This window comes from Protopterus annectens, chromosome 3.part1, assembly GCF_019279795.1.
Source record: "Protopterus annectens isolate FY-2018-M chromosome 3.part1, PAN1.0, whole genome shotgun sequence".
NCBI classification, from domain to species: Eukaryota; Metazoa; Chordata; order Ceratodontiformes; family Protopteridae; genus Protopterus; species Protopterus annectens.
Genome location: NC_056732.1, coordinates 1,908,698,349 through 1,908,724,454, shown reverse-complemented (window position 1 = coordinate 1,908,724,454; position 26,106 = coordinate 1,908,698,349). Strand labels below are relative to the sequence as shown.

The window sequence follows — 26,106 nt, the reverse complement described above, 5'->3', positions numbered from 1 at the left end:
TTTAAACTACAACAAAAAGGAAAAAAAAAAACAAAAAAAATCTTGCTTTTTTCAAACTTTCTGAAAGTTAAGAAAGTTCAGTTACAGATTTGCTGTTCTGAACTGTTTGGAAGATTCTAGAAGGCCAGTGCTTGCTTGGGTTAAAGGGAAGTCTCTGTGTTCACCAGTGGGAGTGGTAAACACTGAACAGCCTGCCTGTCCCTGGAGGAGTGGTTACTACCTAGAAGCTGTAGTTTTATTGGCCATTTTGGGTCAATTCTAAACTCCTTGATCTGTCTCTCTTAAAACCCGGCTGCCTCGTGGTTTTGGCATCTTTCCAGGCTTTCTAGTTGTTGCTGAAACACCTACCAAGGGGAGAAAACGCTGAGAGAAGAAAAGGAGCCACTTTTGAGATTTTAAAATATTTTCTTTTTTGTGAAGTTTTACTGCTTTGCCGCCTACTTTTGGCATTTTCCGGCTTGCTAAAGTTTATATTTGTAACAGTAACAGCACTTGGAACACGTCTAGAGCCTGTTTACTGCATTTCCTGTGTTGCACATAATTTAAAATAGTTTTTTTTCTCTAAAAACAGCATTTTACCTGATTTTGGCCTAGCACTCAAGTGTGGGGTCATTTATTGCACTGTTGTGATTATTTTGCTGCTTGTGTATCTCTGCTACATATAAACTACAACAAAAAGAAAAAAAAAATCTTGCTTTTTTCCCACTTTCTGAAAGTTAAGAAAGTTCAGTTACAGATTTGCTGTTCTGAACTGTTTGGAAGATTCTAGAAGGCCAGTGCTTGCTTGGGCTAAAGGGAAGTCTCTGTGTTCACCAGTGGGAGTGGTAAACACTGAACAGCCTGCCTGTCCCTGGAGGAGTGGTTACTACCTAGAAGCTGCAGTTTTATTGGCCATTTTGGGTCAATTCTAAACTCCTTGATCTGTCTCTCTCTTAAAACCCTACAACTCTCTTTTTGCGCAGTTTTGCGCACTGAGCAGCGTCGGGCAGCGCTGCCTAAACAGGTTTAAACAATTCCAGGCTCCACAAAATCTGCTCTTCACTTTTTCCCTTAGAACTATTCAAACTCTCAAAGTAATCACTCTATTCTCTTTCTAAAGCCTTGCACTTGCTCAGCTCTTATAAGAAAACACTAACTAACTAAAGCACTACACCCTCCTTGACTTCTCATAAGATTTAGGCTCCCGATTGGTCCTTCCTGATCAAGTGAAAAATCAGCTCCCTTCCCTAATCTGATCAGTAAAAAAACAGTTCCCTTTACTAATCTGGTATGTCCAAGGGTCAGTATCAAGGGTACTCTCCAGTCCAGCTGGTGAATCTGGGAATTTTGAGGCAATGTTACAATTGCCTTATGTACACAGACAGCCCTCTCCACCTTCCAACAAACTCTAATACATGTGAGAGATGCAGTTACACAACCAAACTGGAGGCAGAGCTCCCTCAACCCAAGACTGGAAAAGGTAACCACCCACACCACAAATCCAGTCTCACACAGACCTATTGCATCTGCATACCCAACACATAAACACACAAAAACATACTCAGAGGCTCTAAATAAAAATCTGCCTAAACAGCAAAGACCTCCTAAGCAGATATCCAAGTAACAGCCACCCCTCAACAATACCCACAAATTACATATCTCACAAAATCAGTGTGCCTCACAGTCACAGCCCTTAAGGCCAAACTACACACCAAATACACTTGTTATAGGGGACTCTATTGTCCAGCACACTGATGTCCCGCTCACCAGACTGAACAAGGAGAAGGTCACTGCAAGCTGCCTGTCAGGTGCCAGGATCCACCACATAACGCAAGCACTCAGGTCACTCCAAAGCAAGTACAAGTATGACTCCATCATTGTCCATGCTGGTGTGAATGACCTGAGATGTACCTCCCTGGACTACATGAAAAGAGACATAGAGGAGCTCCCTGACCATGTTGCCCAGGTTGGTATGACCCTGACCTTGAGTAGCATCTTGCCCTCACCAAGAATGATGCCACAGTATAAAGACAAAATGATCAGTTTCAACATTTGGCTAAAGTATTGGTGTCATTCAAAGGGGATCCAGTGTCTGTCAGCCTGGGATGACATGCTCGACAAGCCACGTTGCTTCGCTAGGGACGGCTTGCACCTGTCACCCTTAAGCTTTTGTATATTGGCCAAGGCTCTTGCCACCCCCATAGTGCCTTTTTTAGGCAAGGCTCAAAGGACAAACCCACCTCCATAGACAACCCAAGGATAAAAAAACTAAAGGTAATGCTACTAAATGCCAGAAGTCTAAACCTCAGGATGCACACACTCAAGGCTCTCCTCAGTATGGAGAAAATCGATGTCTGTGCAGTAACAGAAACCTGGTTCAAGGCTCCTGAGAGCACCCCAGCACTACCAGGTTATAACTCATACCATGCTTCGCCCCAAAACTCGGACTGAAGCACAAAAGGAGGGGGAGTATCTATATTCATCAAAGATACCTACACCTCCAGGTTAGTGACACTGCACAAAGCATCGGAACTCATCCATGTGCAACTAACAGTGGGCAAAAATGCCTTTCAGTTTGTAGCCTGCTACAGAACACCCTCTCTATTACAGGAACCCCACTTGATATTCCTGAGAACACTGGAGAATATGAAGGTCTCTCCAAACACTATGCTATTGGGTGACTTCAACTACCCAAATATTGTCTGGGAAAACTACTCAAGCCCAAACACCCTCACCCAATGGTTCCTTGAATTTATGAACTCTAACGCAATGGAACAACTGGTCACCACTCCCACAAGAGGGAACAACAAATTGGACCTGGTCATCACCAACATGGAGACTTTATGTTCCACACCAAAGGTAAACCCCTTATTGGTAAGATCAGACCATAAACAAATTTCCCTGGACATCCATATCCCGTCCCCACCCCCAGCCAAGGAAATCACTGTAAAGAATTTCTCAAAAGCCAACTTTGTACTTCTCAAGACTGAGGTGGAATCCTTCAAAGCCCCTGGGCCAGAGGATAATACAGCCCAATCTGCAGAATCCTTTACAAATGCATTCTATGAGCACCTGCAGGAATGCATGGATCGTGCTATCCCAAATAAAACCAAGACTCACTCCTCCAAAAACCGGAGACCGGTCTGGTGGACCCCAGCCATAAATAAGCTATACAACAGAAGGAGGAAGCTACTACATGACAGAGCAAAATCCCAAAAAGGGACGGCATCTCTGATCAGTATTAGCAAGAAACTTCGATCCCTCATAAAATCATCAAAGGCCAGTTTCGAAAGAAAAATTGCCCTAGACGCTAAAGATAATCACAAGGCCTTCTTTAGTTATGTCAGGAACATGGGCAGAAACTCCCATATATGCTCTGAATTGTTGCATAACGGTACAAAATATACCGAACCTACAGACATAGCCAACATCTTGGCAGACAGATTCAGTGCAACCCCCCCCCCTTCTCCCCCAAAGGAGCAATTGCCTAACCCAACTGAATGTAACCTCCTTGACATCACAGATGCACAGGTGAAAGCTGCCCTCTCCAAAGCAAAAAACACAGCATCTATGGGACCGGACAGTGTTCCAGGCTGTGTCTTACATGAGCTCCAAGAAGAACTGAACCCTCACATTAAGTCACTGTTCAAACTTACTACAGGATATGTACCCAAAGAATGGCGTACAGCTAACAATGGTCCCACTCCACATAGGTGGTGCCACAATGGACCCCGGAAACTATTGCCCCATAAGCCTGACTAGTCTGTTCTGTAAAGCTATGGAGCTTATTATCATGGAACTCATAAACAAAGACATTGGGAGCCTCCAGACACTGGACCCTACCCAATTCAGCTTTGTTAAGGGCAGATCTTGCCTCTTAAACCTAGTTGATTTCTTTGAAACAGTTAACAAAGCCATAGATGAGGGCAAGGTAGTCCACACAGCCTACCTGGACCTCGCAAAAGCCTTCGACACAATACCCCACTCGGACATCATAAATAAGCTTACCAGCTTAAATATCAACCCCTATATCACAAGATGGGTTGCAAACTGGCTCAGAGATAGAACCCACATGGTCAGAATCGCAGGTGCCATGTCTGAATCCAAACCAGTTACAAGTGGCATCCCACAGGGCTCGGTTCTGGGACCTCTCTTGTTCGGTATATACTTCTCTGAGGTTCAGGCTAACACAGGGGGATTATGGCTGACAAAGTTCACAGATGACTGCAAACTGGGGCCATAATCGAATCTCCAGCTGACACAAGCATCCTCCAAAAGGGTCTCACAGAGACGGATGCTTGGTGCCAGAGCCACGGACTCAAGCTAAATGCTAAAAAGTGCATAGTCATCCCCTTTGGGAAAAACAAGGTGCCCACAAATTACCACATAGGTGGTAATCCATTAAGTACAGAAGAAGTAATTAGAGATTTGGGGACCAACGTAGATAGTAATCTCTCCTTTGATAATCACGTTGCCAAAGTGGTTAGAAAGGCCTTCTATATAGCCCACCTTATCACAAAAGGGTTTGCATCTAGATCAAGAGAGGTCATTGTGCCCCTCTACTCGTCACTCATCAGGCCCATAATTGAATACAATGCCCTTTTGGGATGTACCTTACTCAACACCTGCAGCAACTGGAGAGACCCCAAAAGTACCTCACCAAGAGGATCATGGGCTACAAACAGATGTCCTATGCAGCTTGACTAAAGAAACTCCAACTCTACTCAGTTGCTTACCGCCTACTCAGAGGCGATCTATGCCTGACGTAGAAAACCATGTCAAACCCAGAATTAATGGACATGCTCCACCTCAAAAAATCCAAGTCCCTTAGAGCTACACGATCCAGGGACCTAAACCTCAGCACAAAAATAAATAGGACATGCTGGAGGGACAGATTCATTTCCCAGAAGCTCCCCTCACTCTGGAATAGAATCCCAATTCATGTTAGACATAGCCCCTCGCTGACCCTCTTCAAGCAAAATCTGGACGCGTGGATGGGAAATTGCAAATTCACCCCGGGATCTCTTTTGTGTCCCTGCTAGATAGAGGTACAGTAAACTAATCTTAAAAGGGTACCTTCTGTGACCTACTTTAAAGAGGCACAGTAGGCTAATCTAATAGGGAGGCGGAAAAAAAGTACACTCTGGCTAGGCTTATAAATGCCCTAGGACAGATAGCCTAGTATCTACCTATGAACCTATAAAAGGAATTTTTTATGTCAGAGGGAAAGACAACAAAATCTATAAACTGCCATAGCAACTACACTGACAATAACTGATGTTTCTAAATAAAAATGGAAAAAGAAGGTATCTGAAACTGTGCCTTCTGGAACTCTTTGATTCAAAGGGTGGTATCTAATACTGAGGTACCAATTTGAAGCAGAGAATGTCTTTAGTATCAGATTGTGTAAGCAGAAGTGAGTCAATAAGCAGAAGACATGATCAGTGTTTGAGTTAAGCCTGTATGCTCTAACCATATGAGTTGCTATTGGTTAGGAGAACATTTTTTGTCAGAGTCCAGAATGCACGAACTGTGCTGTGCTGTGCTGAATTAAAATGCTATCTAGACAGGACTGTTTCTTTTTTTTATTTATTTAGGAGGCCATTTGCATACAGAAATATTTTTAAAGCATGTTTCCAAGTTTTGGAAAAAAAGTATATGTGTCCTATTCTGTTGAGGAGTAAGATTTTTGTATTGGAAAGAGGATTAACTATGCTTTTTTTTCAATGGCTTAGTATAATGTTATGGTAGAAGAAAATCGTGAAAACGTGAGGTATGATTGGAATTGTGTTCATAGGTTCATAGGATATTAGTAGGCTAATGGCTTAAGAGCCCTTACAAGCCTGTCCAAAATAAACCAATTGTACCCAATATGGCCCTATTATATTATACCATCATCCTGAATACAGCAGCATTATAAAACAAATGTAGCATTTCTTTATATCCCGCATTTGTTACTAAATGCAGTATATTCTTCCTGAACAACTCTCTTATGCATGTCTGTATCACTACCTGTGCTTACCTTTTGTAGTTAAGCACTGCTTTTTTGAAATCTTCAGTCATAAACAAAGCTTGTAGCAAGGTATTCAGATAGCAAGTACACCCAAGGTTTTTCAGCCCACGAAAATGTGAAACTAAGAAAAAAAAAAGAAAGAAAAAATTGCTTTTTATGGAAAGATGTTTTGCCTAATTGTGAAATGGATACTAAATGATTTAAGGAACACTTGTAATAACCAATGAAGACCTGAAAAGTAAAATGAGAGCAACAGTGAACAGCAATTATGAGCTATATTTGAGCATCACATGTACTAACAAGACAATATACTTGTGGGTTTGTTCCCATTTTTTTTTTTTTTTGCAAATGTCATAAGAGTTGTATCAAATGTCCAAAAAATCTTTTTGTTTCTTCTGAGAGTTCTGGAGATAGCTGAAATGGATCTGTTAACCAGCATAATTACCTGCTTAACAAACACACACACACACACACACACACACACACACACACACACACACACACACACACACACACACACACACACACACAAAGAAAGAAAAATACATAGATTTCCTGGACTTTTCAGGAAGTCTGAATGCTCAATAAGTAAATGAAATGGTATTACAAATAGAAATCACGAAAGTAAAGATAACTAGAGGGTGTGACTAAATCCCTGCAATCATCAACACCTGTACCTTATTCCCATTTATTTATTTATCCTGTGTTAATTGGGTTAGTCGCACTAGGCTAATGGCATTTTCTCAGTGGGGAGACCTGAGGTAGCAATTATACTACTAGAAGAAATTTGACAGACCTCATATGGCTTTCCCTACACTTTGGATCTGCTAGATGGTGCTGGAGGGCTCCTACCACAGCCTTGAAGAGGACTAAGGGAAGCAGCAGTATGGAGGAGGATTCAGTTTGGAGGTGGAAAATGAGAATTTGGGGAGGGGGGGATTGTTTGGTATGGACTTTCAGAATGGAAATAAAAGTTCCTGCATGGTGGATGACACAAACCAATTGCTTTTAACTACTTAATTGGAGAAGGAACGAAGGAAGTCTGTTGAAGTAGTGCGGATACCAGAACTGACATCAGAAGGGCTTGCAGATGAAATTCTGTTAAAAATAATCAAGCAGGATGATCCAAGCAACAGTTCTTCTGTTTCTTGGGGTAAGATGGCAGATAACTTTTCCAAAAGGGCTGTGGATGATAATGTGGAAAACGAACCAGGTGATATGACAGCAGGGAATTCAGCAGTTAACACATGCAGTAGTGACTTAAAAGAGCAAACTGGGATGGTGTTTGGTTTGTCGCAGCACAAATAATGCAATAATTAAAACATATACAGCAGTGACAGCAGACAGAAAAGTAGAACAGCAACAAACTGTAAGAAAAACAGTTTTTTTTAAAAAGAGAATACCAACTGTGAGCATAAGAACAAAAATTGAAACTGTCATACACAGGTGTTCTGTATGGAAAATTTGGTAACTGTTCTGGTTTTAAAGCTTAAGAAATGTGGTGTTTTATACATATTGGGACAGAGACTTTTTCTGACTTAACATCTAAAACTGAAGGACTGCTGATGAAATTTATGGAACTGTGTAACTAAAAGAAGAGCAGCTATCTATGGAACATTAATTTGTTTTCTAGTAGTAACTTAAATGTTAAAAAAGTAATGCTACTTTTCAGTTTACAACTGATGCACGGGAAGATAGGCATGTTAGAAAATGCAAGCAGGGTTTATATGAAAGTGTTATTAATATTAAAAAAGTTACAGATGACAGAAACTTATGGAATGCAGGGTTGAGGTTGGAAGCTGTTAAGAAAAGTGAAAAAAAATGGTGAAACACTTGCCATGTGTTATTTTTGTGGCAGGTCATAGAGGGACATTAAGATATAATGGCTAGTCTAAATCATTTTTCTTTTGTGTGGACTTTTGTGTTTGTACAGAGCTGAACTGAGGTGGGCTACCAGCCACAACTCTGAGCTCAGATATCAAACGGCAAGAGGCTTCTGAGCTTCCAAAAAAACATAAAGTGCCTTTTTTGCTTATTTATACTATTTACTGCATTTTTACTCCCTACTACCTACTTTAATACAGTATGTATATACTGTGTACAAATCTACAATATTGTACTACCATTGTCTGCCTTACTGAAATCGAATTCTATTGCTGTTTTCACTGTCTACTAAGTTATTTTTGCTATTTTCACTATTTGTTGAGTACTGGGTGGTGTTTGTCACTGTTGCAAAGCAATCTGTTCTAGTTGTGGTTTTCCTAGCAAGCAGTGTTATAATAACTGATTTGTTAGCTTTTTAAAATTATTTAGAGTCTCTTCGCTGATTTTCTGCAGTTTTAAAGTTTTTTTTAGTGCCTCACTGCTATTTTTCTGCTGTGTTAATCATTCTCCAGTGGTTCCCGAATAAACTAGGGTAGCTAGTAGCAGTAGCATAGTTCAGATACAGGTTTGCTGCATCTGGGTCTGTTTGTAATGGCTGTTTGTTCTGAGCATGTTTTCCAGGCCATCTTGGATTGAAAGGGGCCTTTCTGCACTCTGATGAGAGAATTGTGCTGATTGTTACCTAAGGAAGGGGAGATGGTCTAGAGCGTGGAATAAGCATCCTCATTGGCCCTTTTGAACCTTTTTAAAGTTTTGATCTAGTTTTTAACTTCTGGTATTTAAGCCCTGCATTTGAGCAGGTTTTAACTTGTTTGTACCATGCTGAACTGACATGGACTACTAGTCGCAACTCTGAGCTCAGACACCAGATGACTAGAGGCTACTGAGCATCTAAAAAATCATTACTTTGCCTGTTTGTTTACTTATTTATACTATTTACTGCACTTTTTATTGTCTACTGTTTACGTTAAAGGACAACAACAGGATTCTTTTATTAAATGCTCAACTTCTCTGCCCTTTTTCTCCCTGTTTACTGTCCCTGCTATGAATAAACAACAACATAGCATTTAAAACAGTTTAAATCAACTGTTTATGTCCACTAGAACAGTACCTTACTGTACTGTGGCTGTTTCAATTTCAGAAAAACTTTTATCCCACCCTGTAAAAGCTTGCTGCAGTCTCCAATTCATTGATGTCATCAAGGCCACTGAATACAGGTAGTTTTCTGGTCAATTCCCTCCCCAAACTGACATCACCATGACCACTCTAAAAAACCCACCTATGCTGTGATATCACAGCTCCCTGGTCCTTCCCCTACCCATACAGAAAGTAAAGGCTAGAACAAGGAAACAGTATATGAGTCAGGTCTCCTGCTGTGAGCTGTCAATCACAGTAGGTAACAGCTCAAATTACCCTTAGCACTTTGACAGCTAGGGAAGTAAGGTGTGAAGGGGGGATAGGAGATAAGTCAAAGCAGTACAATTCAGGCTTCACAAAAGACTGCAGCTTAACCATTCTAAGAAGAAGCAGCAGTAAAAAGCACTTTGAAAGTCTGTTCTATGGCATTTGCTTTGTTTGTGTTTTAAGTAGTCATTGAACAGCATGGAATGTTATTTAAAACTGAGTGAAAGACAGTAGTGTATGCATGTAAAATCAATGAAGTGGCACGAGCTTTAAGAAGAAAGAGGCCTGCATGATGTAACTTTTTGCAGACAATCACTGCATTGTTGGATATCTAGAGACAGACTAAGCAATCAGAATTACTACAAGATGGCAGACCCCATGTGGTCAGACTCAGAAATTAAGTATAACAATATTTAAAAACCTGTAAATAATACCAGGGTGGTGTTAAAATGTAGGAACCACCAAACCATGATGAAATAAACATGTTTTTTGAGTCTGAGGGTATGGTTCTCCTTTACTACTGTATTTATATACTGTGTACTAATTGACACTGTTGTATTGCAACTGTCTGCCTACTGTGCCTTTTAAATTAAATTATATTGCTGTTTTCACTGTTTAATAAGCTGTTTTTGCTATTTTCACTGTTTGTTAAATATTTGCTAATGTTTTTCTCTGTTGCAAAGCAATCTGCTCTGCTTGTTCTGGTTTTCCCACCATGCAGTGTTATACTAACTGATTTGTTAAATGGTTAAAACATTCTTTAGAGTCTCCTTGCTGATTTTCTGCTGTTTTAAATATTTTTAGTGTCTCACTGCTATTTTTCTGCTGTGTTAAACATTTTGTAGGGGTTCCAACCAAAACTAGGGTAGCTAGTAACTGTAGCATAATCCAGTTACATACTGGCTGCATCTGGGTCTGTTTGTTCTGAGCATGTTTTCCATTACATCTTGGATTGGAAGGGGCCTTTCTGCACTCTAGTGAGAGGAGTGTGCTGAATGGAACCTGTCTGGTAAAGGGTGGTTGGTCTAGGGCTTGGAATAAGCATCCTCACTGGTCCCTTTGAACCTTTTTTAAAGTTTTTTTCTTCAAGTTTTTAACGTCTGGTATTTAAGTGCTGCATTGGAGCAGCTATCTGCTTTTTTGTATCAACTTGAACTGAGGTGGGCTACTAGCTACAACTGAGATGAAATACCAGATGACTAGAGGCTTTTGAGCTTCCAAAAATATAAGATGCCTGTCTTTTTGCTTACTTATATTGTTTACTGCATGGTTTATTGCCTGCCACCTGCTTTAATACTGTATGTATCTACTGTGTACTAATTTACACTATTGTACTGCAATTGTCTGCCTTACTTTGCCTGTTAAATCAAATGTTATTGTTGTTTTCACTGTTTACTAAGCTCCTTTTACTATTTTCACTGTTTCTTAAGTATTTGTTGGTGCTTTTCACTGTTGCAAAGCAATCTGTTCTGCTTGTGCTGGTTTTCCCACCAAGCAGTGTAATTCACTACTCACTTACAGAAAACTCTCTAAATAGTACTCCCTTCACTTTGTGCCCTCACTATACTACATATACTTATAGCATAAATGAATTCACATTACAGCTTCTCTGTTTCTGTGTAGAATGTAACCACACTGCAAATACCTAAGTCAGCTGCTTTTATTTTCTTACACAAAGTAATCATTACAACTTTTTCATAGGTTCATAGGTTGATACTAGGCGATCTGCCCTGGGGCAATTATAAGCCTAGCCCGATTTTGTTTGGCTTACGCCACCCCTTGATTTGAGTATACTGTGCTGTTCTTACGGTTTAGTTTACTGTGCCTCTGTCTAATAGTGACACGGAAGTAATCCCCGGGACAAACCTACGATCCCCCATCCACTCACCAAGATTCTTCTTGAAGAGATTCAGTGAGGTGCTCTGCCTAACATGAATTGGAATTCTATTCCAGAGTGAAGGGAGCCTCTGGGTTATGAATCTGTCCCTACAGCAAGTCCTATTTATTTCTGTGCTGAGGTTCAAGTCCCTCGAGCGTATGACTCTAAGGGATTTAGATTTACCGAGGTGGAGCATGTCCATTAATTCTGGATTGGACATAGCTTTATATGTCAGGCATAGATCGCTTCAAAGTAAGCGGTATGCAACTGAGTAGAGCTGGAGTTTTTTTAACCAAGCAGTATATTGCATCTGTTTGAGTCCCTTGATCCTCTTGGTGAGGTACTTTTGGGGTCTTTCTAATTGCTGCAGGTGTCGGGTAAGGTACATCCCAAAAGGGGCATTGTATTCTATGATGGGCCTGATGAGGGATGAATAAAGGGGCATGATTACCTCTCTTGATCTAGATGTGAATCCTTTCATGATGAGGTGGGCCATGTAGAAGGTCTTCCTAACCACTTTGGCAATGTGGTTGTCAAAGGAGAGATTGCTATCAACTTGGGTCCCCAGATCCCTAATTACTTTCTCTGTACTTAATGGTTTACCGCCTATGTGGTAGTTTGTGGGCACATTGTTTTTGCCAAAGAGTATGACTATACACTTTTTGGCATTTAGCTTTAGGCCATGGCTCTGGCACCAGTTATCCGTCTCTGTGAGACCTTTTTGAAGGATGTTTGTGTCAGCTGGAGAGTCAATTATGGCACCTAGTTTGCAGTCATCTGCAAACTTGGTGAGCCATAGTCCTCCCACGTTGGCCTGTACCTCGGAAAAGTATATACCGAACAAGAGCGGTCCCAGGACAGAACCTTGTTGGACACCACTTGTGACTGGTTTTGAGTCTGACATGGCTCCAGCAACTCTCACTCTGTGGGTTCTGTCTTTGAGCCAGTTTGCGACCCATCTTGTGGCATAGGGGTTTATATTTAAGCTGGATAGCTTATCTATGATGCCCGCGTGGGGTATTGTGTCAAATGCCTTTGCTAGGTGTAGATAGGCTGTGTGGACTATCTTCCCTTCATCTATGGCTTTGGTGACTGTTTCAAAAAAGTCAACCAGGTTCAAAAGGCAGGATCTGCCCTTGATGAAGCCGAATTGGGTAGGATCTAGTGTCTGTAGGTCCCCGATGTCTTTATTTATGAGCTCCATGATGATCCTCTCCATAGCCTTGCAGACTAAGCTAGTCAGGCTTATGGGGGATAGTTTCCAGGGTCCGTGGAGGCTCCACCTTTGTGGAGTGGGACCACTGTTGCTGTACACCATTCTATGGGCACATATCCTGTAGTGAGGCTGAGATTGTACAGCTGTTTTATTTGTGGGATTAGTTCTTCTTGGAGTTCATGTGGGACGCAACCCGGGATGCCATCTGGTCCCATGGAAGCAGTGTTTTTTGCTTTGGAGAGGGCAGCCTTCACCTGAGCATCAGAGATGTTTGGGAGGCAGCCCCCTGCCGGGATAGACAATTGCTCTTTTTGGGGGGGGGGGGTGGAGAAGTTTGCACTGAACCTGTCTGCCAGGATATTGGCGATGTCTGTGGGTTCAGTGTATATTTTGTCATTTATAATCAACTCAGAACAAGTCTGCGAGTTGCATCCCAGGTTCCTAACATAGCTGAAAAAAGCCTTATGATTGTCTTTAGTGTCCTGTGCAATTTTTCTCACAAAGCTGGCCTTGGAGGATTTTATGAGGGATCGTAATGTTTTGCTAGTACTGATCAGAGATGCCTTCCCTATTAGGGATTTTGCTCTATCATGTAGTATCCTCCTCCTTCTGTTGTACAGTCTATTTATGGCTGGGGTCCACCAGACTGGATGCCTGCCTTTGGATGATTGGGACTTGGTTTTGTTTGGGATAGCTTGATCCATGCATTCCTGGAGATGTCCATAGAATGCGTTTATATAGGATTCTGCAGTTTGGTCCATAGTTTCCACTGGCCCTGGGGCCTTGAAAGATTTCACTTCGGTTTTGAGAAGTGAGAAGTTCGCTTATGAGAAGTTTTTCACTGTGGTTTTCTGGGCTGGGGGTGGGGTCGGGATGTGGATATCCAGTGAAATTAATTTATGGTCTGATCTTACCAATGAAGGATATACTTCTGGTATGGAGCATAGAGTCCCCATGTTGGTAATGATCAGGTCTAGTATGTTATCCCCTCTTGTGGGAGTGGTGACTAGTTGTTCCATAGCATTTGAGTTTATAATTTCCAGGAATCTTTGGGCTAAGGTGCTAGGGCTTGAGTAGTGCTCCCAGTCTATGTTTGGGTAGTTGAATTCACCCAATATAATAGTGTTCGGAGAGATCTTCATGTTCTCCAATGTTTTCAGGAAAGCAGAGTGGGATTCCTGACTTTGAGAGGGTGGTCTGTAGGATGCCATAAACTGAAAAGCAGTTTTGCCCACTGGTAGTTGCACATGGATGGTCTCCGATACTTCATGCAATGCCACTAACCTGGAGGTGTGGATATCCTTGATAAATATGGAAACTCCCTCTCCTTTTGTGGTTCGGTTTGGGTTTTGGGGCCGAAAAGCATGATATGAGGTATAACCTGGTAGTGCTGGGGTGCTCTCTGGAGCCTTGAACCAGGTTTCTGTCACTGCACAGATATCGATGTTTTCCATACTGAGGAGAGCTTCGAGTGCTTGCATCTTGAGGTTAAGACTTCTGGCATTTAGCAGCATTACCCTTAGTTTCTTGTTCCTTGTGCTGTCTATGGAGGTGGGTTTGACTTTTGAGCCTTGCCTAAAAAAGGCACTATGGGGGTGGCCAGAGCCTTTGCCATTATCCGAAAGCCCAGTGGTGACAGGTGCAAGCCGTCCCTAGTGAAGCAACGTGGCTTGTTGAGTATTTTTCAATAACTTGCAACTCAAAACCTACATTTTGCATTTTACATTGAAAAATTTGTACAAATAGTTTAATCATTGTATTATTTTCATATTCTATGTTTTTGTTCATTATTGAGGAGCTTTTCTTTCCGGGCCTCTGCTGAAAAAAAGGGAATAGCTCAGTTGGACTAACATGGTCAACAAATGTCAAATAATTAAAAGTAATTGATTGGTTAGCTGTTTGAAACATTCTTTCGAGTCTCTTTGCTGATTTTCTGCAGTTTTAAACTTTTTTTAGTCTCTCACTACTATTTTTCTGCTGTGTTAATCATTCTCTAGTTGTTCCTGCTGAAATTGGGGTAGCTAGTAGCTGTAGCATAGTCCAGATATAGGTTTGCTACGTCTGGGTCTATTTATACTGGTTGTTTGTTCTGAGCATGTTTTCCAGGCCATCTTGGATTGGAAGGGGCCTTTCTATACTCTAGTGAGATGATTGAGCTGGTTGGGCCCTGTCTGGTGAAGGGTGGTTGGTTTAGGGCTTGGAGTCATACTGACCAAGAAAAAGGAAAGCAACAAAAGACAACTAAGTGCAGTAGTGAAAGGAAACAGCAACAACCATGTAGAACTAAAAAGCCCTGACAGAAAACAAAACCTTCAGCCAAACAGAAAGGATGAACAGCAATCACTATGAAACCAAAGTCCTACATAATTGAAAATAAGCAGAAAGAATCCCTAACAAGAAAATCCCTAACAAAGGAGAAATAGCCTAACAAAGAAGAATCCAAATGTACTACAGGAGTAAAAAGCCTACCAAATAAGAAATCTTACTAATATCTAGACAGAAAACCCAAAGAAAACAAATGGACAAAAGCAAGGAAAAAAGACAACATAAAAAAACATAAAGTCCTGTAATAATGTAAGCAACAAAACAGCAAAAAAGAAATGGCTGCAGGAGTAAAAACATGCTGGGGAAATCCATAAATAAGGAGTACAGTAACTATAAAATATACTCCAGTCAAGCAAAACACACTTAAACAAGAAAAGCACTGATATAAAAACACCAGTACAAAAAACTCTCACAAACAGAAATACCTCATGTGGTGCAAGAAAAACAAAACAAAAGGTGTGGTAAGCATAACAAGCAAACTGGACAGGGTCAACCCCACCCTCAACCACATCCTCAACTGAGCAAGTAACGAGGGCATAGAGAGAAGGTTTCCAGCAAGAACCTCACTACAGCAGGTAGCCAAAAGAAGTCTCAGAGAGAAACACTAACAGGAAACCTGTCCAAGCAACTGCTGGCATCCAGGCACAACCATAATCCCCATACAAACATTTACCAGGTGTAATGGGAAACAAGTTGGGCACTGAGTAGCTACATTGTACATCCTCTCAAAAGCCAGAGAACCTATTACAGTGAAGAAAAACATATTCTGCAGTCTCTAAAGTCCCACATCCAGTTACAAATACCACTGAGTCCCCACTGAATGAAAAACATAGAAAGACCTCACTACAACTTATCAAGGGAGCAACACCACAAGAAATCACCCCAATGTGACAAAGAAGCATAACACCACCTCTGCTGACTCAACCCCTACAACCTCCTAGTGGAAAAATATTGATACCCATTATTGGCATAGAAATGGGTCAAAAGAGAATAGTACTACTCTTGCCTGGAAGAAGGAAGGGTACTCAAGGTTACATGCCACCCAAGCAGCAAAGATTGGACTTTCTGCACCTCCCCAGAGGGGACTCTCCATTAATGCTTTCCAGCCAAGCAAGTCTGTCAAAACTGGCCAGACAAAGCCAGGAGCAAGCAACCAAGCAAAGAAAGGTCAGCAGCCTGCAAATGATGCAAAGCAGGAAAAAGAAATAAAGTGTACAGGAAAAGAACAGGGTGAGGCAGCCCAATATCACATGAAGCAGGAGGAGAGTACAAAGTACCCTCCTGCAAAGGTGTATAAGAAGTCTCTCAAACGAAATTTAAAAAAATTCAGACAAAAGATGGGTAGACCAAGAATGGGGAAACAAATAAACAGAAAAAAACCTACCCCAATGTACTCACCAAACCACCATTTAACTAATAAGCTTTCCAATGAAAAGACAATGGAAAGCAGTGCCAAAAAATAACTGAAAGGCCTTATCAAGAAGACGCTCACAAGACTCCAGCACATAAGGAGTACCAAAAGGCACAACCAAAAATGGAGAGGCCTGCAGAGGAAAAAGCAACCCCCAACACTAAGGATTTCATCAACACCACCCAATTTGGCAAGATTAAGGGAGAGACCCACCAACAAAAGAAAAATAGTGCATATAATTCAGAAAAACTGCAGAAGATTCAGCAAGCACCCATCTACTGCACAGGACAGAAAATGAGGCACCAAAACAAGAGAGCAGAAAAAGAATGAGGAGAGAAAAAGAAAAATAGGTCTGCACCTTAAAAGGCACTGAACTCACCAACAACATGAAGAGGCAACTGCTCAAGGGGCAGCCTTGACACATGCCATTCTTCATAGCAACCTCTGCACCAAACCATCCATTCACCACAGGAACAATAACTGAAGTAGAATAAATAGAAGAACTGCACTGGAGAAAAATAGGACCAGATCCAAAGGCTTTCAAAATGGATATCAAGGCCCCATGGTGAACATTATCAAATGCCTTAGTAAGGTCACAAGAAATCAGCAAAGCAGAAGGAAAAAAGTGAATATAAGAAGTAACAGACTTCAGCAGAAGCAACAAATCCTGCATAGACCAACCTGAAATACCATAGACCTTGGGATCCAAAAGAAAATGCATCTTAGAATGAAGGACAATTGTAAAACTTTACAAAACAACTTGTAATCAGTGCTGCACTGGGAAATAGGGCGCCAGTTGGTAAGACCCTGCGGTCACCCTTCTTCCAGAGAAAAGTAAGGGCAATGTGCAAAAAGTCAGCATGTGAAAACAACACTGGAAAACCACTCATTCAACAACTGAACTAGTACTGACAACTGAACATCAGAAAGAGAGCGGCAAAAATGATATGAAAGCCCATCCCACCCTGGGGTAGAATCAGCCTTAAAAGAGGAAATGGCCTGAAGAATCTCAAACAAGGTAATAGGTGCATCAAGAGCAGCCCTAAATGCAGCTAGCCTCACTGGAATAGGACATGACTCAGCAGGAGAAACCTGACCTCCATGTAAGGAACATAAATAGGTTCAGAGGTTCATAGGTTCATACTAGGCTATCTGCCCGAGGGCATTTACAAGCCTAGCCCATAGTTTTGTGGATTACGCCACCCCTTTAGTTTGGGGAACTATGCCCATTATTTTGCTGTGCCTCTGTCGAGCAGTGACACTGAGGTAATCCCTGGGGTATATCTGCGATCTCCCATCCATTGGTCAAGATTTCTCTTGAACAAGGCCAGCGAGGTGCTCTGCCTCACATATACCGGGATTTTGTTCCACAGCATAGGGAGTCTTTGGGTGATGAATCTATCCCTCCAGCATGTCCTATTAATAGCTGTGTCGAGGTTTAAGTCTCCCGCCCTTGTGGCTTTGATGGATCTAGATTTTTTGAGGTGAAGCATGTTCATCAAATCTGGGTTTGACAAACTGGTTATGGGGGATTTCAATTATTCCACCAGCAAGTGGGAAACCTATGCTAGCCCTAACCCACTAGCTAAAAACTTCCTTGACTTTGTCAACTCAAATGCCCTGGAACAAATTGTTCATACCCCAAGAGGAGGAACAAACATACTAGAGCTGGGCCTCACTAACATGTCAAATGGATGCACCACCGCAGCTGTCGAACCCTCATTAGTTAATTCCGACCACAAATCAGTCACCTTCGAGCTGATACTAACGCCAGAACTCACAAAGGGCAAAATCAGACTAAAAAACTTCACCAGGGCAAACTATACCCTCCTAGGTGAAGGCATAAATGCATTCTGAGCCCCACCCCCAGCTAGAAGTGGCAACTAGGGTGGGAGGTTGGCATAATGGGCAAGGTGTTTACAGTAAAAACGTAAGGTGCAGGGTTTGATTCTCACATGAGGTAATTGGCTAGGCTGAAAATGGCCCACAAGGGCAGTTAGCCTAGTACTAGCCTATGCACCTATGAACTACACCAAAGTTTGCATTAAAGCCCTGTACAATCACTTGCATAAGTGTATAAACTTGGTTGTACCAGAAAGATTCAAAGCCAAAGCCCCAAGTAAAACATGCTGCCATGGTGGACATCCAGCATCAACAAACTTTACAATAAATGCAAAAAGTTGCTGTCTGTGAAAACAAATGCAAGACCCACCAATGGAAAAGCACCCTCCTCAGCCTCAACAGGCAAATAAGACAACTTGTCAAATCCTCTAAGAGCCTCTTCAAGAAATAACTTATCTATCCCAACCAAGGATAAGCTTAAGGCCTTTTACAGATACGTGCATAGCCTAAATGTTAGGACTCAAGCTTGTGCAGAACTAGTGACCAATGGTATCACACACACTGACCCCACAGAGACAGCAAACCTGCTAGTGGATAGGTTTTGCAAACATTTACCCTGATATCCCCTCAAAAATCTATCTTGCCCCAAACTTCTCCCCCAACCTACATATCTGAAGTACAGGTCACCAAAGCCTTGTCCAAAGCAAAAAACACAGCCTCATTGGGACCAGATTGCATCCCAGGCTGTCTTCTACACAGGCTAAAACATTAACTAGCATCACCATCAAGTACCCTTCTCTCACATAGTCTAACCACTGGCTTTTTCCTGTGGAATGGAGAACAGCTACAGTTATTCCCCTCCACAAAGGAGGCCTAGTGACAGACACAAGGAATTATAGATGCATAAGACTGACCAGCCTCATCTGTTAGGCCATGGTACATATCATTATGGACCTCATAAATAAATACATAGACATAGGTGACCTTCAAACCTTGGATCCTAATTCGGCTTCATCAATGGCAGATCCTGCCTGTAAAATCTTGTAGATTTTTTCAAAAATGTGACCAGGGCCATTGATGAGGGCAAATCTATGCACACAGCACACCTCAACTTGGCAAATGCTTTCAACACAATCCCACACTCAGGCTTTACTGATAAACTTAGCAAACTGAACGTAAACCCCTTCATTGTAAGATGGACTGCTAACTGGTCACCAAATACACACACTTTCAAAGTGGGTGACCACATCAACCAGCAGACCTGTTACCTGTGGGGTGCCACATAGGTCTGTGGTGGGCCCCTTACTGTTTGGTATATACTTCTCAGAAATTCAGGTCAAAACTAAGGGGCTGTGGCTGACCAAGTTTGCAGACGACTGCAAACTGGGTGCAATTATTGAATCCCCAAATGGCATCAGTATACTCCAGGAGGGTCTTGCGCAGACCAACAATCTGTGTCTTAGTCACAGTATCAAACAGAATGCAAAGGAATGCATCATCATTCCCTTCAGCACAAACAATGTCCCTTCACACTATCAAATCAACAATAATACTCAAGTACCCACAAAGTCGTAAGGGACTTGGGTTCACAAGTTGACCACGACCTTAACTTCAACCACCATGTGTATACTGTAGTAAGGAAGGCTTTCTACATAGCACACTTCATTAGTAAAGGCATTACCTTGAGAGCAAAACAGGTGCCCCTTTATACTCGCTACTAATCCTGTTCACAATTGAGTATAACTCCCCATTTGGTATATACAGTACAAAGCACCTACGGCAACTGTAGAGACCTCAAAGGTTTCTAACAAAGACGATCAAAGGACTCCACCACATGCCATACACAGAGTGACTAAAGTCCCTGTCACTTTACTCTGTATCATATAGACTTCTTAGTGGAGACTTATGCCTGGCTTACAGAGCAATCTTAGACCCAAACCTAATGAATTTGCTGCATACCCATAAATCAAATGGGACTAGGGCCACCCATTCCAGGGACCTAAATATGGCCTGCGACTTAAATAGGACATGATGGAGGGACAGGTTTATCTCCCAGTAACTGCTGCATCTTTGGAATTGACTACCTATTCATGTGAAACAGAGCGCCTGTATAACACCGTTCAAAAGGTACATGGATGAGTGGATGGGGCACCATAAATACTTACCAGGAATAGTGCCCACAACCCTCCCAGACATGGGCAGTTATTACTAAATTCAATCTTGGGTATTAACTAACATTTCTATGGTATTACATTGGGATGAAATGGCTAGGCTTGGAATGACCTCCAGATCAATAGCCTAGTAATCTCCTATGCACATCCTATACATCACGGAGCTGACATTGTTCTGTTTAGAAAGTAATATTTTTGAGTTTGATGGATGTCTCTATCAGCAGAAATGTGGGACAGCAATGCCCCCACATATGCCAACTTATTTATGGGTTTCTTTGAAAATTCTTACATTTACAGACATGACATCTTCAGGAAAAATGCAAAAAAATACTTCAGATACATAGACAATTTAATTTTTATATGTGAGAATGGGTTTAATGAAGTGGAATAATTTCTTCAAGATCTGGAAACCAACAGGTCTGATATACATTTTGATGGGCTTCAAAAAGGAAGACAGGTTAATTATCTTGATTTAACACTAGAGGGCATAGTTGGTAACAAAATGAAAACTAAAATTTTTAGAAAATTTGGACAACAAAATTATGTGTCTAACACTACAAATCACAAGAAAATAACATCCCCTCCACATATAACGACACCAAACTACTAAACACGTTTTACTACATTTCTGCAGGGGGAAAAGCCTCCCTGCACCCCCATGTGGGGGGCTCTGTCACCCCACATCTTCCGTAAATTAAATATACCAACTCCAAGATTGCACTACAGTGGGAAAAAGTAAGTTTTCTAACCCCACTGTATCAAGCCCCCCTGCAGGAACGTAGTAAAAAGTGTGTTTGCAGTTTGGTGTCATTATATGTGGAGGGGATGTTATTTTCATGTTATTTGTACTGTTAGATGTTATTAAATTTGATGTTATGGGTTTTATATGTTTTGGATTTTAGATGTTCTGGTCTCAATGTTATGAAATTAGATGTTATGGGTTTTAGATGTTTCAAAGGGGACCCATCTGTCTCACCAACATGTGCTATCTAGTAGTTCTGATGCTCTTCATTTTGCAGGTATTTAAAAGGTCCAGCAGAGCTGGATTCAAGGATACCTTGTATGCCAGACATAGATCACCTCTCAGCAATGTGTAGGAGACTGAGTATAGAGATAGGGCTTTAAGGCAATCCATATAGGACAATGTGTTTATACCCTAGATTCTCCTGGTAAGGAATCTTGATGCACTTTCCAGTTGTTGCATATGTCTGGTCAGGTACATGATGACAGGGCATTATACTCATTGATAGGTCACATAAGGGGTGAATAAAGCAGTACTATGACTTCCTTGCAAGTGGATGTCATGTCCTTACTTACAGGCTGAGTGGCATAGAATGATGTTCTCATTATATTTGTCACATGTTGGTCAAAAGCCAGATTTCTGTCTAAATATGTTCTGAGATCCCTGACTACCAGACCAACTCTTAAGGGTGTTTTATCAATGGGAGTAATTAGCCTGGGTGGCCATTTTTCCAAAAGGCACTATAATGCATTTCTAATCATTGAGTTCTAATACATGACTTTGGCACCAGTTTTTTTGTCTGTATTAGACCATCTTGTAAGATGTTTGTGTCATATGGAGAATCTGTGATAGCTCCCAATTTATAGTCATCTGAAAACGTGGTCATCCAAAGACCCTAGGCATTAACCTTTACCTTCAAAAACTAGATGCCAAATAGTGGTGGTCACAACATGGGCCTCCAAGGTACCCCTCTGATGGCTAACATGAAAATTACAATTACAGGGGACTTTGTGATTTAAGGGGAAGATGTAAAAAGGAAAGGAAAGATATAAAGAATACAGTAAATGATAAAATGTAAATTAGCTGTGCAGAACGAAAGTCAGTGGAATTATAGAAGGAGGACACTTGGATCTGTAATTGATTATTTTGTATTATTAAAAGGTTTGGGAGTAGAAGATGGTGATAAAGTTGTGATAGCTTTTTCAGACCATTTAGCAATATGGATGGCAGTTATGGAAGAAAGAGAGTATATTATAGATTCATAAATTCATAGATTGTTACTAGGCTAATGGCCCAGGGCCGAGATAAGTTTTCCCAAAAGAATAATGCTGTCTTGTATCTAAATAGGATATTGGGTGGCCGCGGTGGTGCAGCGGTTAGCATTGCCGCCTCACAGCAAGAGGTTCTCTGGTTCGATCTTTGGCTGGGGTATCTTCTGTGCAGAGTCTGCATGTCCTCCCTGTGGTCATGTGGGTTTCCTCTGGGTGCTCCGGTTTCCTCCCACATCCCAAAGATATGCTGTAGGTGGATTGGACACTCTAAATTGGCCCTAGGCATGAGTGCGTGCATGCGTGTGTGTGCCTTCTGTGGAAGGTTGGGCGCTGGGCTGGCAACCCGACACCATAAAACTCCACTGCCAATCATGAGTGGACAGGTGATCCGCTGTGGTGACCCCTAACTGGGAAAAGCCAAAAGAAGTATCTAAATAGGATATTGAGGGTCAGACATTCATAAACTACCTCTGTCCATAAGGGGCATGGGTGCCAGGTCTGGTGTAAATTTCTTTTTCCCCATCCATTGGTCTAGGTTACACTTAAACTGGGTAACAGATGAACTTAACTTCACATAGATGGAAAGCCTGATCCATAGGAGGGGCAGTCTCTGGTACACATATCTGTCTCTCCAGCATGTTCTGTTTAAGTCACAGACAAAATTCAGGTCCTTAGACTTTGTATTTCTGGTGCTCTCTGACTTACGAATATGTTGGAGATGCATAAGTGTGGCATTTACAGATGCCTTGTAAGCCAGGCATAGATCACTCCTCAGCAATCTGTAGGAGATTGAGTAGAGGAAAGGGGCTTTAAGGCACTCTGCATAAGACAGAGACTTATTTTTGTAAAGAACCTCTGACGTCCCTCTAGCTGCTGCATATGCCTGGTCAGGTACATACAAAATGGAGCATTGTACTCTATAATTCATCTGATAAGGGCAGAGTACAGTGGGATAATGACCTCTTTGGACCTAGTTGTCATGCCGTTACTTATAAGTTGTGCAACATAAAAAGATTTCCTCACCACTGTGGCCACGTGGTAGTTGAAGGTAAGGCTGCTGTCTACATGCATACCCAGATCACTGACCACTTGGTCAACTCTTATTAGTAAAACCGGAAAGGGAATAAAAAGAATAAATAATAAATTATGGGATGAAATTGGAGATTGGAAAGTATTGCAGTTATGAAGGACTTCTGTAAAAGTGGAATGGTAGAGTGAATTCAAAAAGGAGTATAAAAAGTGTTTCTTTCAAAGGTAGGATAATATAAGAACGGAAGAGAAACTGAAGTATGGGAACATTTATAGAAACATATTAGAGAATTTATAGAATAATACAAGACAGTATTATTATGTGGAAAAAGAAATATATAAAATCAAAAAAATAAGGCATTAACTCAGATATATTATGTACAAGGGAGGAGGTATCTGCATATTAGGGCAAAATAGTAAAGGAGGATATTAGTATAATGAGGGAAATGAAACTTGTAAAAAGAGAGGTAAAAAGAACACAAGAGCAAATTATGAGTATTATAGTATAGCATGTGGAAAATAAAACAGAATGGAAAGTAAAAAATAATCCAGAATAAGTTAAGGAAGAATTTGGAAAATAAATTATTATTAGTAAATTGGATGAAGTACTTAGGAAATGTAATGTTGATTCAGTATCAGGCCCAAATTGTATAGGTATGGAATGAACAAGGAATAAATGGATTGGCAAAATGATATTTTGTAAATGCACTGAATAAAGGGATAAAGGAAAGTTTCTTTATGAAATAGTTATGTAGTGTAATATTAAAATTTGAATGGAATAAAGATGAGAAGAACAAAATCAAAAAATTGGAGACAAGTCACACTAAATAACACAGATTATATACATTATTATTTTTTTCAATAAATATTTTTATTAAATTATCACATATGGTACAAGCATCCTTACATTTATATAAATAAAAACAAACATTGACACCACTTTAGTTGCAAACATTATACATCATGGACACCATTGAAACAACTGTAGTTCCAAACATTATACATCATTTATAATCTATCTAGTCATTGTCAGTAAAGTATTATATGGCTCATTCAAATCCTGCCTCTTAAACTTCATTCCTTCTCTGCATATATTTTGTTCCCATAATTCCCATTTTTTTCTATGTAGTTTGCTCCATTCCTTTTCTAACGATTCCAATTCCAGTTGTTTTATCTCTGTTACTATAGTCACTACTTCTAGTAAAGTTGGTATAGACTTTGATTTCCATTTTCTAGCAATTGCTTTTTTAGCAGCCACCATAATTAGACTCAGCAAGGCTTTACTATGTCTAGGCAATTCTGATTCTGCATCATAGCCCCAAAAATCATCTCCCCGGTCAATCTAATCCACTCACCTAGTATCTCCAACAGAGCAGTTCACAGGGAATCCCTAAAGTCATTACACTCCCAAAAAATATGTTCCCAACCACCTCTTTTTTGCCCACTGAAAGGGTAAAGTCTAAAAAATCAATAGTGCTGTTAACTTTGTCTTGAGGAAAACATCTTTAGTGTCCACTTGTGGTATAAAACTACGTATGTAAACACTTCAAGGTAAAGAGCCTACATTTTCTAGACTTTGTTGCATATTTAGGAGATATTCATATATACCCCATTATCTGTTTCTGAATTGCTTATCCAATCTCTCTTCCCAATCCTTTCTAAGCTCCTCTGATTGATTCTTATAATTATCATGCAAATATTTTATATGCTGTACTAATTATGCCTTTTTTAACAGCAGCTTCTGTTTTAGATTCTATTAAAAACAATACCAGTATTTTAGAACAATACACCGAAGAATGGAAGGAATAATGAGGGATATTATGGAGCAAAGTATATATATATATATATATGGTATAAAAGGGAAGAGATGTCAAGAATTGTTACTGATTGTGAGAAATTGTGGATGAAATTACAAGTAAAAGGGAGGATGTGAAACTTATGGTAGGTGATACTTGTAAGGCATTTAATACAGTAAGACATGATGCTTTATGGGATGTTATGGAGAAGTATGAATAGTTAATAGGATTAGGATAATGTGTGTGGCAGCATATCAAAATAATAGAGTGAACATGCTAGTGAATGGGTATCTGAGTGGAGAAATATTGTGAAGTGCGGTATAAGACAAGGATGTCCAATGAGTGGAATATTGTTTATACTTGTAATGAATGCGATAGTGAGTGAAGTAGCTTATAAAAATTAAAGATGCTAGACATGTGATGCAAAAAGAGGTGATGATTCTAGTAGTTTTGACATATGCAGATGATGTACCTGCAGTTGCTAAGAACAAAGTATGGATGAGGAGAGTGCTGGTTTATCTGAAAGGATGTTTAAAGGAAATAGGAATGACCCTGAATAAAGATAATGGTAAGAATCTGGGTCTCACCTCTTAGCACAAGAAATCATGACAAAACCCTAAAATAATGGGTGGACAAAAGTGCAAAAATGGGGACTTATTTTAAATATTACTCTTAGAAACTTAGAAAGTTGCTTAATAACTGAATTTATTTATTTATATTTATTTACAGAGGCAGCATAATGATCAGTATTGACCAATTTCAGGCCTGGTAAGAATAACAGGATTAGTGTTAGCATGTATTTTCTGAAGGATATGAAGTCTGAAACTCAAATGTATGTCATTATTTAGAGGCTTCAGTCCTCACTCATTTACCAGAAAAGCACAAATTTTATGAGGAACAGATCAAAATATGTGACAAAAAATCTGTACATTCTAAGAAAATCTGGACAATTGAGTAGTATGGTCTGGGTGATGTGGTGTAAATTGGGGGTGTGCATTTTTTAATGAACAAAGTGCCTTTGCAAGGAATAGAATTTGGAAAATTATGTAGTTATAATGCAATGATAAAAGAAATTAAAGAAATATGCCTTCTATGGAGGATATATAGATTACCATTCAGGAAAAAGGTTTATCTGATGAATATG

At 40.5% G+C, this 26,106-nt stretch overlaps 1 protein-coding gene across 2 annotated transcripts in view; it reads right to left on the bottom strand.

The window, feature by feature from the left end:
* Positions 1-26,106, bottom strand: part of LOC122798822 (ubiquitin carboxyl-terminal hydrolase 47-like) — an 831,248-nt gene that overhangs the window by 727,317 nt on the left and 77,825 nt on the right. For both annotated transcript variants that reach the window (XM_044067947.1, XM_044067946.1), the window contains exon 3: positions 6,002-6,113. In XM_044067947.1, coding sequence (XP_043923882.1) covers positions 6,002-6,113 — 112 coding nt within the window. The remainder of the gene's footprint in view (positions 1-6,001; positions 6,114-26,106) is intronic.